General features: G+C 46.6%; 2 protein-coding genes across 2 annotated transcripts; both read left to right on the forward strand.

Moving 5' to 3' along the window:
- Window positions 1-11,763: 11,763 nt before the first annotated feature.
- LOC119307961 (protein TRI1-like) lies at window positions 11,764-15,006 on the forward strand. Its single transcript, XM_037584061.1, has 2 exons — window positions 11,764-12,195; window positions 14,703-15,006. The coding sequence occupies exons 1-2, from the start codon at window positions 11,854-11,856 to the stop codon at window positions 14,820-14,822; spliced, it is 462 nt and encodes a 153-aa protein (XP_037439958.1). The 5' UTR covers window positions 11,764-11,853; the 3' UTR covers window positions 14,823-15,006.
- Window positions 15,007-15,336: 330 nt separating this feature from the next.
- On the forward strand, window positions 15,337-16,964 carry LOC119305321. Its single transcript, XM_037581879.1, has 2 exons — window positions 15,337-15,588; window positions 16,665-16,964. The coding sequence occupies exons 1-2, from the start codon at window positions 15,406-15,408 to the stop codon at window positions 16,824-16,826; spliced, it is 345 nt and encodes a 114-aa protein (XP_037437776.1). The 5' UTR covers window positions 15,337-15,405; the 3' UTR covers window positions 16,827-16,964.
- Window positions 16,965-18,645: the final 1,681 nt, after the last annotated feature.

Below are 18,645 nucleotides of genomic sequence, written 5' to 3' on the forward strand. Positions count from 1 at the left end.
AGACTCAAATTGTGTAATGCATCATGAGAAATATCTAGAGCATTGTTATTCATGGAATGCATATGGTGTAAGCAATTATGTGAATCATGCAAGGTGTGGAATGCATCAAAGTCTCCTAATATGTATGAGAAAACTATGGGGGTCTCCTCATGAGCATGAGTAGCAACATCACGTGGAGAATATTGACAACATCCAAAACAATGCATATTTGGAACAATGTGATCATGGCATGACATATTGGATGAATTGCGCAAATCATGTAAAGGAAGCATGGCAATATCATCACATGAAAAACAAAAGCCAATGACCATTATCTCGTCATCTATGCCATAAGTGCAAATAGGATTTATTTTAATGGGGCATGCATAGTTACTATGTTGAGATTGTAATGATGAAATATGGGAGATCTCACTCATAGCATATGACAAGTTCAATGGGTTGTCAAACATGATGTGACCAAAAGAATTTTCACATGATATCCTATGGAGCATAGCATCACAACTAGGCAACTCAACATGCTCATCATCATATTCATCATAAATAGGTAAGTCAAGGCACGAAGGAGTTTCACTAGCATGAAGCATGGCAATAGGTGTGTCAACATCATGGTAGCAATCATTGTCAAGGGTGTCCACTAGTGGGACAAGAGAAGCACCATCACCTATGTTACCTTTGTCATTCCACTCAAGTGGTGTAGGTGAGGTGGGAAAGACCAAATTGTGGTCATCTTCATCTTGATGGAACCATGTGGGGGGTGCATCATCGTCCACCATGGCCATCGGTTTCTCCATTGAAGGGATGGACTCGTCGAGGATAGGCGTGTCGTCATGTAGGAGACCTAGCACCAAAGGAGAAAACACACAAGGAGTAGAGGGTAAGTCGTTAGAAATCATAGTGGCCTCACATGCCGTGTCAACTACCTCACTCTCTAAGTGTTGTGGCTCACTCACTCCCTCAAGGATGCTCTCACTCATATGGCTGGTGGAGTCACTCAAATGGCGCTCAACCTCACATAGGATGTGTGGCATGCTCTCTTGTGTGGGGCTAGTGGTGGTCACACTCATCCTCTCATAGGAAATGCTCTCAATGTCACGTATGGTGGAGTCACTCATCTCACTCATGGGGTGGTGGCTCTCCTCACATGGCACTTGGGGCATCTCAACATATGTGGGTGTCGGAGAGGTGTAGGTGCAAATGTCTCCATGCTCAACTCGTATCACCGTGGTCGAAGGGGATGGCCCTTGCTCAACCGTCTTGTCACCGTCTTGGTGTGGGAGGCCCATATGATGTGGCACCTCATAGCTCGTCTCCATGACCGAAGGGAGTTTCCCATGCTCGGCCATCTTCCTTGGGGGGCTTCCGAAGATGGAAGTGTCGCCCTCGCTCGTAGTACTTGATGAAGTCGAAGTAGGCGTACTCGTGGGAAGTAGGCGAAGATGCCGTACGTCCAAAGGCGAAGATGCCTTGAGAACACTTGGCGAAGATGCCGAAGTGGTTGATGTAGCCGTAGCGCCGTCTTGGTAGTGGTCGTCTCGCAGTCTTCTTTTGTGCTCTTGAAGCTTGGACTTGGCGTGAAGTAGGTCTTGTTGGGACTTGTGCATTTGCACTTGTGGAGCATCTTCTTGATGATGATGTCATTGTCGTGCTTGAGCTCGTAGTAGATGTCGTTCGTCGTCGTCGTGCGCATGTTGCTTGGAGGTGACTTGTCCTTCATGACGATGTGGATCACGAATGTGATGGTGGTCGCCATGTAGATGTTGACTTGGACGACTTGCGCTTGCATCTTGTTTGCGCTCCGAAGACTTGTGGCTTGACCGTCCTCGTCTTGAGCATGATGAAGTGGAAGAAGACTTGATCAAGGCCCGAATCTCTTCCATCCTCGCATCTTGCTCCTCCTTTTGTGCGGCAAGCTTGTTGTCGATGTAGTCCCTTTTCCTTGCTTCGGAGTGGAAAATGTCGATGGAGATGCTCTCAATGCGCTCTTGCAATCTTGATTGTGCGCCTTGCATTTGTCATTGTAGATCGAAGATAGACGCTTTGGAGATGTAGTTGTTCACGCCGTCGTTGTTGTCGTAGACTGGAGAGGAAATGCCTTGCCTATCCATCACAAGACTCGAGCAAATATGAGTGGGAGAAAGAGAAGAACTAATACCAATGTACCTTTGACCAAAGTTGAAGATGAATCAAGTTCACTCAAATGTGGACAATGAAATAGCACTATTGGTACCGATCCTTGTCGATTCTCACAGCTACACAAGTAAGGCTTATAGTGGAGCTCGGTGAGGATAGTGGCACAAAAATTTAATGCAAAATGTTAGCAAGAGTCAATAATGTTGAAAGAGATTCACAAATTCGCAAGCGAAACAAGTAGACCAATAGCAATGAAAGGTACACGAAAACACACACACGGATAGATAAATGGGGTTGTGCAACCAAGGAATGAGCTCAAAATGTGGAATCCACCAAAACGCTCATGTTGCACAACTCAAGAGAGACGCTAGCACGATTGCTCAATAGGCGGATACGACACTTGTGCACAACCTATAAAATGCAAAATGGATAAACTTCTATCCCAAGTATGCTATGTATGTATGGTTCCCGGTGTTTCTCTCAAGCATGATATCATATGATGTAGATTTGACAATCTTATGTGCAATGGGGTATGATGCTATGGCACTTGCTCACGAGCTCTTTGCTCTCTTTTTGCTTAAAAGCTTTTTCTCTTTTTTTTCTATGGCCAATTTGCACAATGCACAAACCAAGATAGCAATTGTGTATATGCGGGAACAAACTTGAGGCACAATGGATGATATGATACCAATATGATATGGTATGTATGCAATGGATGGTGTAGACCACTAATGTGCACAAGTCACGTTGCCGGCAATACTCAAATGGCTAGTCTCGATAGGCAAGTAACGCAAAATGGGCTAGGGGTTAACAATGCAATTGCAAGGGAATATACAAAGGTGTCGTCGAGGTTACCGTCCTTTGCGATGATGAGTGGCGGTGTTCTTGGTGTAGATACCAAGATGATGGAGACTCGTCCCTAAGTAGCCGAAACACCTTAGGAAACAGAAAAACCGCAAACTCAAAATCTCAAATGACAAATGTCAAAATGGTGGTAGTAGAGAGCGGTGGTGGTTTGCACTTGGCAATGCGGAGGTGGGATGACGGGCTATACACATGTAAAAGTTGAAGTTGCCGTCCCTAAGTAGCCGAAACACCTTAGGAGACACAAGCCACAACTCGAAAAAGCTCAAACAACTATTGGGTTAAGTTGGTGGTGTCGAAAGTGTATGGTGGGCAAGGTTATGTGGAAGTGGTGGTGGTAGTTGATGAAGAAGCAATCGTCCCTAAGTATCCGAAACACCTTAGGAGACTCGAATCACTACTCAAGCAACCACTAATGCTATGGGGAACAAAATTGGTTAGGTTGCGGAAGTCGGTGGTGGCTATGCGGATGATATGGTGGAAGGCCTAGGCAAACTTGCCAAATTTTCAAAAATTTGATGGAGTCAAATGGTGGTGGTAGTATTTTTATGGGATGGGGAATGTCAATAGCTTCAAAACGAGCTAAAGAACGTCAAAAACGGACTCCGGATGAATTAGTTATGGACAAAACGGTGAAACGGGAAAGTCTGAAATCCCAGGGGCCGGATGTCCGGGGTTGAGCCCGGATTTCCGGGGCTGTCTGTCCAGAACCGAGCAGATTTGGCGCTCCAGGAGCCGGATGTCCGGCCCGATGGCCCGGATGTCCGGCCCGACGATTCCAGATCGAGATTTGGACTTCGAAACTCGATTTGGGGCAGAAATGGATGATTTCAAGAGCAAAATTGCGGAGATTTTGTGGATGGAAGATGGGGAAACTTGGGGAGATGCTAGATCCACTTGAAACCAAGCAAATCCATGGATCAAAATCAACAAAACATCATCAAAGCAACAAATCACAAAAAAATTTGGGGGCTATTTTTGGTGGGGATTTTTGGATTTAGGACGAAAACAATAAAATCAAGCTAGAAAAAGAGGGGTAGGGGCTCCAAAAACGTGATCAACCTGGCTCATGATACCATAATGATGTAGGGTGGAACCCTATAGCGTCGATCTTTCACGTTTGGAGTGGATCCTACGGGGAGACACGAAGAACGAGCGGAAGAACACGAGGAAATCATGGGGAGGAACGAGGGAAAACCACTCAACCAACAAGGAATCGATCACACAAGTGCTAGATCACCACACACATATGAGATCCACAAGATACAAAGTCAACTAAGGTAAGGATACAAAGGAACCGTTCATCTCCAAAAGGAGGCCTTGATGTTCTTCCCTAAAGAGGGGTCTTGAATCCGCTTGGGGATCTTCTCCGGAGAGGTCCTGATCTCCGAGGAGAAGTATCCAAGTGGAGGAGCAATGTCTCTCACACAAACATGAGCTAATCCAATGCTAACTCTAAAACGTAGGTGGAGGGGAAGTATATATAGTCTAAGGGGCGAAGGGGTACATGGGACTCGGCCCGGATGAGCTGCACGCAGGTAGGGGGGGCGGATGTCCGGGCGTCGGGCCGGATGTCCGGGCCTTCATGAGATGCCGAATGTCTGGGCGCTGGGGCCGGATGTCCGGGCTGGCAGGGTCCAGCTTCTGTGATGGGGCGCTGGATTTCCGGGCGAGGGGGCCGGATGTCCGGGGCTTCAGGAAGAGCCAGATGTCCGGGGCATGGTGCCGGATGTCCGGGTTGCGCTGGTCCTTTTCGGTGTTCTCTGGATAGCCGATGCCGGATTTCCAGGGCAAGGGCCGGATGTCCGGGCTGGGGCCGGATGTCCGGCCACTGTAGCAGCTGGCTCTTCTTCCTTCTCCTTCCTTCGCTTCCGCGCACACTTGGCCTTGGTCCTTAGGCTCTCCATGGTCTCCTCGGGTGTACCTGAGTATGCACAAGGTCCGCGCTTGAAGTAGCATCCATGTCTTACATGCGGAAAGGGAAGATTCGGAAAGGAGCGAATTCACCTTAGGTCCAATGGCGTAGGCTCGAGTGTACATGGGGATGATCGTCGGATGATCCGCATCAATCACTATGTTGATCATATCTACTATATGATTCACGTTCGACCTCGGTCTCCGTGTTCCGAGGCCATATCTGTATATGCTAGGCCCGTCAAGTATGACATGAGTATTCCGCGTGTGCAACTGTTTTGCACCCGTTGTATTTGAACGTAGAGCCTATCACACCCGATCATCACGTGGTGTCTCAGCACGAAGAACTTTCGCAACGGTGCATACTCAGGGAGAATACTTCTTGATTATTAGTGAGAGATCATCTTAAAATGCTACCGTCAATCAAAGCAAGATAAGATGCATAAAGGATAAACATCACATGCAATCAATATAAGTGATATGATATGGCCATCATCATCTTGTGCTTGTGATCTCCATCTTCGAAGCACCGTCGTGATCACCATCGTCACCGTCGCGACACCTTGATCTCCATCCTAGCATCGTTGTCGTTACGCCATCTATTGCTTCTACGACTATTGCTACCGCTTAGAGATAAAGTAAAGCAATTACAGAGCGTTTGCATTTCATACAATAAAGCGACAACCATATGGCTCCTGCCAGTTGCCGATAACTTCGGTTACAAAACATGATCATCTCTTACAATAAAATATAGCATCACGTCTTGACCATATCACATCACAACATGTCCTGCAAAAACAAGTTAGACGTCCTCTACTTTGTTGTTGCAAATTTTACGTGGCTGCTACGGGCTTTAGCAAGAACCGTTCTTACCTACGCATAAAAACCACAACGATAGTTCGTCAAGTTGGTGCAGTTTTAACCTTCGCAAGGACCGGGCGTAGCCACACTCGATTCAGCTAAAGTGAGAGAGACAGACACCCGCCAGCCACCTTTAAGCACGAGTGCTCGTAACGGTGAAACCAGTCTCGCGTAAGCGTACGCGTAATGTCGGTCCGGGCCGCTTCATCTCACAATACCGCCGAACCAAAGTATGACATGCTGGTAAGCAGTATGACTTGTATCGCCCACAACTCACTTGTGTTCTACTCGTGCATATAACATCAACGCATAAAACCTAGGCTCTGATACCACTGTTGGGGAACGTAGTAATTTCAAAATTTTCCTACGCACACGCAAGATCATGGTGATGGCATAGCAACGAGATGGGAGAGTATTGTCCATGTACCCTCGTAGACCGTAAGCGGAAGCGTTATGACAACGCGGTTGATGTAGTCATACGTCTTCACGATCCGACCGATCCAAGCACCGAACGTACGGCACCTCCGAGTTCAGCACACGTTCAGCTCGATGACGATCCCCGGGCTCCGATCCAGCAAAGCTTCGGGGATGAGTTCCGTCAGCACGACAGCGTGGTGACGATGATGATGTTCTACCGGCACAGGGCTTCGCCTAAACTCCGTGACGATATGACCGAGGTGGAATATGGTGGAGGGGGGCACCGCACACGGCTAAGGAACGATCCGTAGATCAACTTGTGTGTCTATGGGGTGCCCCCCTGCCCCCGTATATAAAGGAGCAAGGGGGAAGGCCGGCCGGCCCAAGGGGGGCGCGCCAGGAGGAGGAGTCCTCCTCCTAGTAGGAGTAGGACTCCTCCTTTCCTACTCCTACTAGGAGGGGAAGGAAGGGGGAGAGGGGGGAAGGAAAGAGGGGGGCGCCCCCCCTCCCTAGTCCAATTCGGACCAGAGGGAGAGGGGGCGCGCGGCCCACCCTGGCCGCCCCTCTCTCTTCCCACCAAGGCCCATGTGGCCCATTAACTCTCCCGGGGGGTTCCGGTAACCCCTCCGGCACTCCGGTTTTCTCCGAAATCACCCGGAACACTTCCGGTGTCCGAATATAGTCGTCCAATATATCAATCTTTATGTCTCGACCATTTCGAGACCCCTCGTCATGTCCGTGATCACATCCGGGACTCCGAACAAACTTTGGTACATCAAAACTTATAAACCCATAATAAAACTGTCATCGTAACGTTAAGCGTGCGGACCCTACGGGTTCGAGAACTATGTAGACATGACCTAGAACCATTCTCGGTCAATAACCAATAGCGGAACCTAGATGCCCATATTGGTTCCTACATATTCTACGAAGATCTTTATCGGTCAAACCGCATAACAACATACGTTGTTCCCTTTGTCATCGGTATGTTACTTGCCCGAGATTTGATCGTCGGTATCCAATACCTAGTTCAATCTCGTTACCGGCAAGTCTCTTTACTTGTTCCGTAATGCATCATCCCGTAACCAACTCATTTGGTCACATTGCTTGCAAGGCTTATAATGATGTGCATTACCGAGAGGGCCCAGAGATACCTCTCCGACAATCGGAGTGACAAAACCTAATCTCGAAATACGCCAACTCAACATGTACCTTCGGAGACACCTGTAGTACTCCTTTATAATCACCCAGTTACGTTGTGACGTTTGGTAGTACCCAAAGTGTTCCTCCGGTAAACGGGAGTTGCATAATTCTCATAGTTACAGGAACATGTATAAGTCATGAAGAAAGCAATAGCAATATACTAAACGATCAAGTGCTAGGCTAACGGAATGGGTCATGTCAATCACATCATTCTCCTAATGATGTGATCCCATTAATCAAATGACAACACATGTCTATGGTTAGGAAACATAACCATCTTTGATTAATGAGCTAGTCAAGTAGAGGCATACTAGTGACTATATGTTTGTCTATGTATTCACACATGTATCATGTTTCCGGTTAATACAATTCTAGCATGAATAATAAACATTTATCATGATATGAGGAAATAAATAATAACTTTATTATTGCCTCTAGGGCATATTTCCTTCAGGTATATCCTTCGTTGATCGCGAGAGCTTATCATGGGCTAAGTTGGGACACCCCTGCAGGGTATTATCTTTCGAAAGTCGTGCCCGCGGTTATGTGGCAGATGGGAATTTGTTAATGTCCAGTTGTAGATAACTTGACACCAGATCCGAATTAAAACGCATCAACCGCGTGTGTAGCCGTGATGGTCTCTTTTCGGCAGAGTCCGGGAAGTGAACACGGTTTTGGGTTATGTTTGACGTAAGTAGGAGTTCAGGATCACCTCTTGATCATTGCTAGCTTCACGACCATTCCATTTGCTTCTCTTCTCGCTCTCATTTGCGTATGTTAGCCACCATATATGCTTAGTTGCTGTTGAAACCTCACCACTTTACCCTTTCCCTACCCCTTTAAGCTTTGCTAGTCTTGATACCCATGGTAATGGGATTGCTGAGTCCTTGTGGCTCACAGATTACTACAACAACAGTTGCAGGTATAGGTTATGCGATGATCATGACGCGAGAGCAATGTTTGCTTGTTTTGGAGTTCTTTTGCTTCTTCTTCGATTAGGGGATAGGTTCCAGGTCGGCAGCCTGGGCTAGCAGGGTGGATGCCGTTTGAGTTTCTGTTTGTGTTTCATCCGTAGTCGGATGGTGCTCTTATGTAAGATGATGTTGTATTCGTGTGGCTTTGTATGCCTTTTGTATGTATCCCCATCTATTATGTGATGTTGATGTAATGATATCCACCTTGCAAAAGCGTCTTCAAGATGCGCTTCTATCCTTGGTGGGACCTTTGAGTTCCTTTAGGATAGGGTCGCATCTTGCGCGTGACACATAGCCCCTTAGTGGGCTGGTTTGCCCCCTCCCCTTGGCTCATGAGGCCTTGCAACACTTGCCACACCTTTCGGTCATGCTGGCCATAGCCCGGTACCCCCGGAACACTTCCGGACTCCAATACCCTTCATACAATATATCGATCTTCATTTCTGGACATTTCGGAGTTCCTAGTCATGTCCGGGATCTCATCCGGGACTCCGAACAACTTCAGTAACCACATACTATTCTCATTACAACTCTAGCATCACCGAACCTTAAGTGTGTAGACCCTACGGGTTCGGGAATCATGCAGACATGGCCGAGATACCTCTCCAGCCAATAACCAATAGCGGGATCTGGATACCCATATTGTCTCCCACGTGTTCCACGATGATCTCATCGGATGAACCATGATGTCGGGGATTCAATCAATCCCATATACAATTCCCTTTGTCCATCAGTATGTTACTTGCCCGAGATTCGATCACCGGTATCCCTATACCTCGTTCAATCTCATTAACAGCAAGTCTCTTTACTCGTTCCGTAACACATGATCCCGTGACTAACTCCTTAGTCACATTGAGCTCATTACGATGATGCATTACCGAGTGGGCCCAGAGATACCTCTCCGTCATACGGAGTGACAAATCCCAGTCTCGATTTGTGCCAACCTAACAGACACTTTCAGAGATACCTGTAGTGCACCTTTATAGTCACCCAGTTATGTTGTGACGTTTGATACACCCAAAGCATTCCTACGGTATCCGGGAGTTGCACAATCTCATGGTTTAAGGAAATGATACTTTACATTAGAAAAGCTCTAGCAAACGAACTACACGATCTTATGCTATGCTTAGGATTGGGTCTTGTCCATCACATCATTCTCCTAATGATGTGATCCCGTTATCAATGACATCCAATGTCCATGGTCGGGAAACCACAACCATCTATTAATCAACGAGCTAATCAACTAGAGGCTCACTAGGGACATATTATGGTCTATGTATTCACACATGTATTACGGTTTCTGGTTAATACAATTATAGCATGAACAATAGACAATGATCATGAACAAGGAAATATAATAATAAACATTTTATTATTGCCTCTAGGGAATATTTCCAACAGGTCTCCCCACTATGGTAGGAGTGGATAGGAGTGACTGTTATCAGAATTAAGGGTTGGAAGGAAAAGGTGCTCTCAATGAAGGGGAAAGAGATGTTGTTGAAGGAAGTAGCTCAAGCAATCCCCTCTTATGCTATGTCAGTATTTAAACTTCCCAAAAACATATGTAAGGCAATTACAGATGAGATTGCAGGATTTTCGTGGGTGGATAGTGAGGAAAAGAAGAAGATTCATTGGTTTGCATGGTGGAAGTTATGCATCCCGAAGAGTAAGGGTGGTTTGGGGTTTAGAGACCTTCACAGTTTTAATCTTGCTTTATTAGCAAAACAGTGTTCGCGTTTACTCCAGAATCATGAATCTTCGTGTGCAAGAGTTCTAGGTGCAAATTACTACCCTGATGGCAATATACTCATGGCTGGCCCCAAGAAGGGTTCTTCGTTTACCTGGCAAAGTATTGTATCAGGTATACAAATGTTTAAGAGAGGATGTATTTGGCGTGTGGGTATGGGCTCACAAATCAACATCTGGAATGATCCTTGGATTCCTTCTAGTGAAATAAGGAAAATTATAACTTCGAGGGGAGTAACTATGTTGAGCAAGGTTGAGGAATTAATGGACCCATATACTGATCAGTGGGATGAGAGCTTGATCCGGGCTGTTTTCTGGCCAGTTGATGTTCATAGGATCCTACAAATCCCTCTCCGAGTGCAGGTGATGGAAGACTTTGTATCATGGCATCACAACCGATCCGGAGTTTTTACTGTTCGGTCGACCTATCATGTACAATTCCAACACCAGTTTGGTCGTATAGAAAATCAAAGTGCGGCACAAGGGAGTCGGTCGAACGATATTTGAAAGTGTGTATGGGAACTTTGAATTCCTGGAACTTTGTGTGGAAGGTAATCAGAGGAGTCCTACCTTGTTATGGTACCCTGGCAAGTCGCCATATACCAGTCACGGGACAATGCCCGATATGCCATACAGGTTTTGAAGATACACAACATTGTTCATTTACATGTGAAAGAGCGGTGGATATCTGGAAGGAGCTGGGACTTAAGGAAGAAGTTCAAAAAGTTGTAGCGGAGGACCGGTCGGGCTCATTCACAATGGCTACTCTTGTAGAGAGTCACGATACTAAAAAACACATTGTATGTGGCTGAGTTAAGTGGCGACGACGACAAATTGTCAAAGGCGAGATAGTCCGGCAGCTGCACCAAATTGCTATATCAATACGAGTTCTAGCGACAAACTTTATTCGTTCACTAACACCTAACCAGCCGGTGGTGAAGCGTGATCATATGTGGCACAACCAAGGAGAGGAGTGGTTAAGATTACTGTTGATGCATCATTTAGCGCAGAAAATATGTCCGCAGGTAGAGGAGCAGTGGCACGAGATGAACATGGAGAGTTTATAGCTGTTGTAGCCCGTTTCATACCGCATGTGGTGTGAGTGGATGCGGTGGAGATGATTGTTATTCGGAATGGTTTCTATCTAGCAGCCAAGATTGGTTGTAATAGCCTACACATTGAGTCAGATAGCTCAAATATAGTCGATGCTCTCGGTTCTGGAACTTTTACTGGGCATGAATCGGCTATCCTTCTGGAAAGTAAAGAGATAGGTCTGCACTATGCAAAGTATGAAGTAAGTGCCCTCGGGAAGCAAACTACGTAGCTGATTGTATAGCAAAATCATCTTTCGCTGGTAGATCTTCTGAGGTTTGGAAAGATACTACCCCGGACTTTATTCCTCATCTTAGTGTAAACAATCTCGTCATTATTTGAGAAATAAAGTTTTGTCTTGTCAAAAGAAAAAATATAAAAAGGCGGTTTTGTGTAATTTGCTCTCCGCTGGCGCTATTAATTTATCCTACCGTTGCCTCCCACGAAGCGGATAAGGTTTTCAAACGCACGCTTTTGCGCCAATACCAGCCGTCCGACCACTCCCCCCTTGTCCATCCGACGGCTGACGCGCGTCCCACCCGTTCTACTAGTCCACCGAGGCCTCTCACTCGCACCTCATCACTTCGCCACCACCACAAACCCTATCCCCATTAACCCGCGCCCAAAACCCTGAGCTGCGCACCCACCGGCAATGTCGGCGACGGCCATCCGCTCCGGCGAGCTCCTCGCGTTTCCTGCCGCGCTGAGGCGTGGCCCTCCCGTGGCTTCTGCCTCGGTGGTCGCGTTCCGGTTGAGGGCGCCAGTGGCCGGGCGCGTGGCGGTCAGGGTTGTCGCGGCAGCGGCAGAGGGGGCGGGGGCGGAGGCGGAGGCGGAAGGGAAGCCGAAGCCGAAGAAGAAGAGGGCAGCGAGCGGGATCATGAAGCCTAAGCCGATTTCTCCGGAGCTAAGGGAGTTTGTCGGAGGCGCGGCGGAGCTGCCCCGGACAGAGGCGCTCAAGATCATCTGGGCGCACATCAAGGGAAACAACCTCCAGGTAAGCCACTCCCTTCTCCTCTCTCATTCCTTGATGTTTAATTCCATTTTAGGGTGTGTAAATGGTACTATTGGTATGATAGTTTCGTGCCTGCAACTTCGATGTCATTTGTTTTTCCTACCCGTTGGCGTGGATTATGATAATTAACGGTATGTTTCATGGAGTGCTGTTTGTGTCTCCAGTTTCATGGTTTGTTGATGATGGTGTTTTCAATATCTCGGTTGGATTTGTAGCCTCAGTACTGGTCCTTTTTCCTGATATGTTGTATAGCAAGAATCAGGATGCAGAACTAATGCTGTCTATGGTCAAGTGAATAATAGGAGGGGCTTGGGTGAGGGTCTGTGTGGGACTATTGGGTATGGACCACCCGTGCTGTATGTTGCAATGGGCCCAGATTTCAACCCTGTGCTGGCAGGAAATTTGGGGCATTTGTCTGTTTTGTTTGATTTAGGGATGACCATGCAAGCACTGAATTTGGGAATAAGCTCATCATCTGGTTATGTCGTTGGCCAGCGCCCTTGTTTAACTGTTTAGGATTGACCTTACAGTGATGCAAATCTTCTGAGCATAAATGCGGACTGTGGTCAGGGTTTAAACTTGACCGTGGAAGTTACTCAGTGCCCATCCTATTTTTTTCGATAAAGGGCACTTTTATTAACTCATAATTAGCATCAAACGGATACAAAGCATGATGAGTAGCACCGGATCTCTACATAGCTAAGATGCACACAGCCAAAACTCACAAATATCAGATTCTTTGTAAGTTCGAAATTATTAAGGTCTCATGAAAAATTGATAAATTTTGACGAAAGCTATAAATTTGGTTTGAATTTGTCCTGTCTGTATTATGACGAATTTCAGTGAAATATTAAACCCTGGCTGTAATATGGAACGAGATGAAGTATGTGCTATTGAAGAGGTTCAAAGGTGCACTCTGATATGTATGCGAACTAGAAGGCTGGCACTTCTCTTTCGTATTTACATAGAAACTGCCAAAGATTACTAGTGCACAAGCACATCTGGTACATGAGAAATACCCATGGTCCATATGGGGTCTAAAATTTGAAATATGCACCTGCAGAAAATCGATTTCATGCACACACCTGCAGCAAGATTACTAAAGAAAGGTCCCAGAATGAGGACCCTGTGCGGGCACATTGCCCCACTCGGTTACCTTATAGGCCTGACTACTAAGCACCTTGTACGTAGGTAGCTCAGTTGCAGACTGCATGCTTGTGACTGGGCACTTGATTGTGCCAAAATATCTGTGAACTTCTCATTCCTTTATTTTTACCCGTAACAAGGACAAAAAAATGAGGCGGTCATTACTTTGGAAACTAGTGATAACAGAAAGAATTGCAATCTTATTTTATTTCTGTTGCAAAATGAGGGACACTACTTTATCATACAGACTGTATTCCAGTACAACATTGTTTAACCTATCCACAAATAGAGAAGTAAAACAGAGTGCTTGCAGAAAGTTCCACCACATTACTGTATCCGCATTTCTTGCCAATCTTGTAAACATATGTCATATGCACAGATGTAGTTTACATAGAAGGCACATAATATTTTCAAGGAAACCACCTCATTAATGCAAGCTTTAACGTAAAAGGTTGAACCTCCCAATCTCAGTGCTATATGAATCATTATAACTGCCCACACACACACACATATTCAAACACAGGTCCCATATTTATAACTGCCTGGACCACAAGCCAAAGATGCTATTGCCGTGAACGTGCTTACTGAACATCCATTGCTAGTAACTTTAAGTTCTTATGTGGCCTTCAATCTTGTATAATTTTATGGCCTGCGTAAAAAAAATTACCCTCAGTTGCCAGTGTTCTTGTAACTATTTGTGTACTCATCTGTTGTCGATGCATTCGGGGGGAAGACCTGCATGTAGTTATTATTTATCATTAGCTTGCCCCTGGATTATTTGTTAGTTACTTAAGATCTTTAGTTTAACAAACAAGTTGTCACCGTTGTGCGTTCAATCTTCCAGGTTCTTTCTTGATCAGTTCACCCGCACTCACAAATTCCCTAGTTCATAGCATTACCTATTTGGATCCAAATGCTGCTTATGTATTACTTACCTTTGTGGATTGAAATGTGGTATATGTACTAATAGCACCGGAACCAAAAATTAAATATTGTCTGCTGTGGAAGAGGTTTAACTGTATTGTCCCATAAGAAGATAAACTAGTTATTGAATTATTTTTTATATATAAGACCATTTTTGTCGTGTTCATTGTTCAGTAAGAGACTACAGTGGTACTAAAAAAAGAAATTGGCTGCCGCTAAAAAAGAACATACTAAGATAATTGGCTGTCATAGTTCTAGTTAATGCATTTGTTGTTGCTCATTGGCCCTTGCATTTTTTCATTATGCGGTGCAGCATTTTTGGCACAGACAGTGTTAATGGCTTAGCCTTGCAAACAATACCTTCTGTTTTCAATACAGTAGCAGTTTCCTTTTCTGAATCTATGTGTTTTTGCAACCAGGATCCTGAGAACAAGAAGATAATAGTCTGCGACGAGAAACTGAAGAAGATATTTGGAGGGCGTGACCGTGTTGGGTTTCTTGAGATCTCTGGGCTCCTCAATCCCCATTTCCAGAAATGATAGGATTTATGTAGATGTTGCACTTTTTTTGTATTAGCGAAGACAGTTGTATCAGCATATTTAGCTGAACCTGGTATGGAGGGTCCGTAATTCTGGTTTGAGAATGGTACACGTGTTCCCTGAACACATCTTCATCTAGTATTTGCAGTAAATGGTCTGCTGGTTTTTGGCTTGTGATTAGTTATCTTCCGTTCATCCTTTGTGTTTACGTCCTGTTAACCTACCATATTAGACCTGAATGGTGGATCATCACATTTTCCCATCCTCTGTAGTCTATATATATGCTGTTTGGCCTTTTTTAGACTGCAGCTGAAAGCCAAGCAATTCTGCATGATAACCAGGGCCACCAACAAGGACCTTAAGGTATGATTCATTCATTCTCTTTGGGTCGCTAATGATTGCGCTGCTGAAATTGTCGGCTAGCATTTGGTGCTCTATGATTGTATCTGAAACTGTGCTTTGGCAGGATAGTTTACCGAAGGAACATTTCTCCACGCGAGCTGCAAATTCAGATCAAGCCTGGGAGAGAGAATTCTGTGCTTCAGGTCGATGCGGACCGCGCGTCACATTCTCAAGTTGGTTGATGCCTTTGACTGTTGCTCGCCCCATTCTGAAGATGTGGATGGCTGGCAACAGCAACACGGAGTGCTCGCTCGACAGGCGAGCTGCTTCACATGCTCCCGGCCTTGTGCTCCTCAACAGCTTCCGTGGTACTGAAACCAAATCCTGCTTACGGATGGTACCAAAGGCTCGCTGTTTGTCAAGGGTAAGTGGCCGCTCTACTTTTCCATAGGTTGGTGCACTTGGACAACTCACCTATAATTAACAACTAACAAACCTCTCTACCATGTCCTGTTAGCTGTTACTCACAACAAATTAACTGTGAAGTTGCCACTCATCGTTGATCATCTCCAGACAGTAGTACGGGAAATCATCTGTCGTTGGAATGTTATTATTCTATAAATTTACTTTGCTTGGGCTCAAATGATTAGCAGCGGGGTGAATGGACTAATGAATGCGCCAAAGTGATTTTATATGATCCCGCTCCTTCTTTTGTCTAAAAGAAAAAGAAGGGATATTGTGATTGAGCATAGTGCTGCCGCGCGATTAGACTATAATTAGTGTGTGTGCGCGCGCGCGGAGGCAGAGATCACATGTCGGTGAATGGTGGTCGCGTAGGAGTTAAACAAAGTTGGTGGCCACCTTTTGGTGTGGCCCTTGAGAAAGACTGGTCACTGGTTTAATATCCGTGATAAATTTCTGTTTGCGCTTTAATAAACTAAAAAATATTTTCTGTACTCCGGAGTATGTATTAGTAGTCCACACGGCAGTGCAGGTAGTGCGGCACGTTGGTACAGTCCCATGCAGTCTACCTAGTGCGCAAGATTGGCTTCGTCATTGATCAGTGGCATTTGCCAGGGGTAGGGGCACTATCAACTCACTAAACTACCACTAGCTCAGTAAATTAGTCGCAATTAGGGTCTAAAAGTATGACTTCTTTGTGATGCTAATTCTTCTTTGGCTACCTTTTTTTCTTAATTAATGGAAAGTAGTGTTGCTGTAGCATACACATTGACGATGATCAATCATCGCAGCATGTGCTGTTCTGGTGTTTATAATCTCCACGCCAAAATCCTGTTTAAATACGTTTTTTTTTCTACTACATACATCGTACATATGTGTAGTGATGGCTTGCATGACTGGGAATTCGTGATTTATGGGGATTTGTGATCTATAGTGAGGGCTTTGCCTTGCTGCGTCATATATATCTCACTTCACTTGTACCAGAAGGAGATGGTGATTTTGTGATCTGGTGTTCTTGTTTCTGGTCTTTTTTGGCAGGTCCTACCAAAAAGGTCAAGTTCACCACAAACGCACATTCGTTCCCTCGTCCTGTTTTATGTACGTGAGCATCAGCAATCGAATCTGTTGCCAAGTATAGCAGCTGCGCCAAAGGAAAATACACAGGAGCACCTGCATGCTCCACCCCTGTACGAAAATTAAATTCAGAAAATACCAGAAAATTTCAAGAAAAAAAAACTGAAATCTTGGGATCTCAAACTTGAGTGTCCAACTTACTCTTGTATGAAGTTTTTGTAGAAAATACCAGGGAACGTATCAGTGGTGAAGAAAACACAATCGGAACTAAAATCCATTAAAACAGTTTCTTTTTTCCATGTATAGGGATTTTTTTTCTCTTTTTGTCGCTGATATGTTTCCTGATATTTTTTCACGAAATTTCACTCTAAAATAGATTGTGCACCAAGGTTTCATATTTCAAAGCCCAGATTTTTTCCGACGAACCTGCACCACCCCAACACCTCTAAGATAGATAATGAGGTCGCCTGCCATCCTAAGATATACCCAAAGGGCCTCTCCGGCGAGCTCGTTCCTTCCCTCTGGCCGTTCTTTCCTTCATGCAAAATTCGACTGACCCAAATTCTAAACTCAGATGACTTACATATAGCTATTGTGTATGAGAAAACGACTTAGACATAAGGAGCTCTCCGGCGACTTAAAACTAGCAGAACCATTATTTTTGTAAAACAAATAAATGAATTCCTGGATAGAAGCACAGATCGCAGGAGTTGTTGGAGCAGCAGCCAGCAGGTGGGCGATATCACATCCTACCCAACATGCAGCAGGAGAGAAATGATACTACATGATGCCTGCCACATTCTCTCTGCTCCACATTCAAACGCTCAAACCACACCACTCCCAACTCCAAACCCCTCCTCCACGGACACTCGCAGAGGAGCACCATCTTCAACAAAAAAGAAGACGTTGAAAGCAAGCCAAGACCATCGGCCAATATCGGCGAGGAGCCGGCGCGGCAATGGGGAGCACCACCAAGATCATGAGGACGGCGCTCCACGCCTTCTTCTCGCACTACCACCCGGCGGCCTCCGCGGCAGCGCTCCTCGCGCTCCCCTTCTCCGCCGCCGCGCTCCTCTCCCGCTCGCCCGCTGCATCCCTCCTCCCGGCGCTCTCCCTCAGCCTCCGCCGTGTCCTCGTCGCCGCGGGCTTCCCGCCGGCCTCCCAGCTCCTCTTCCTCCTCAACCACAAGCTGTCGCAGTCCGTCTTCTCCTTCCTCGCCACCCTGCCCTTCTCCCTCTCCTTCCTGCTCCTCGCCAAGGCCTGCGCCGTGCGCGCCATGCAGGCGCCCCCGCCGCCGCGGAAGCAGCGCCACCACGAGCTGTCAGCGCTTCCCGCGTCGTGCTGCCGCTACCCGGCGATGGCGCGGACGCAGCTCGCCAACTTCGCGGCGCTCCTGCTCGCCAACGCGGCCGTGTTCGCCGCGCTGCTCGCGGCCTTCAATGCCGCGGAGGCGCTGCGGCTGGGCTCCGACGGCAGGGCCGTGCTGGCGCTCTCGGCCGTCGGCGTCATCGTCTACTCCGTCGCGCTCGCCAACGCCGCCGCGGTCTGCAACCTCGCCACCGTCGTCGCGGCCGCCGAGGGCCGGGGCGGCTGCCACGCGTTCCTCAAGGCGCTGCTGCTCGTCCGGGGCGACGCCGCCACCGCCGTCGCCGTGGCGCTGCCGGCCAGCCTCGCCACCACCGCCGTGGAGGGGCTGTTCCAGCTCAGAGTCATGAAGCTGTACATGATCGACGGCAGGATAAGCTCGGCCATGGTTTGCGAAGGGCTCCTCATCGCCTACATTCACTCCATGATCTGTGTTCTTGACACTGTCATCACATACATGGTCTACCAGACCTGCAAGGCCACACATTATTCTCGTGATCTGTTGGAGTTGGAAGAGAAAGGGGATTTCATTGCCTGAGTATCATCAGACTTCTCACATGATGATGGTGATGCTCATTGC

This window comes from Triticum dicoccoides, chromosome 5B (assembly GCF_002162155.2).
Source record: "Triticum dicoccoides isolate Atlit2015 ecotype Zavitan chromosome 5B, WEW_v2.0, whole genome shotgun sequence".
In the NCBI taxonomy this organism is placed as follows: domain Eukaryota; kingdom Viridiplantae; phylum Streptophyta; class Magnoliopsida; order Poales; family Poaceae; genus Triticum; species Triticum dicoccoides.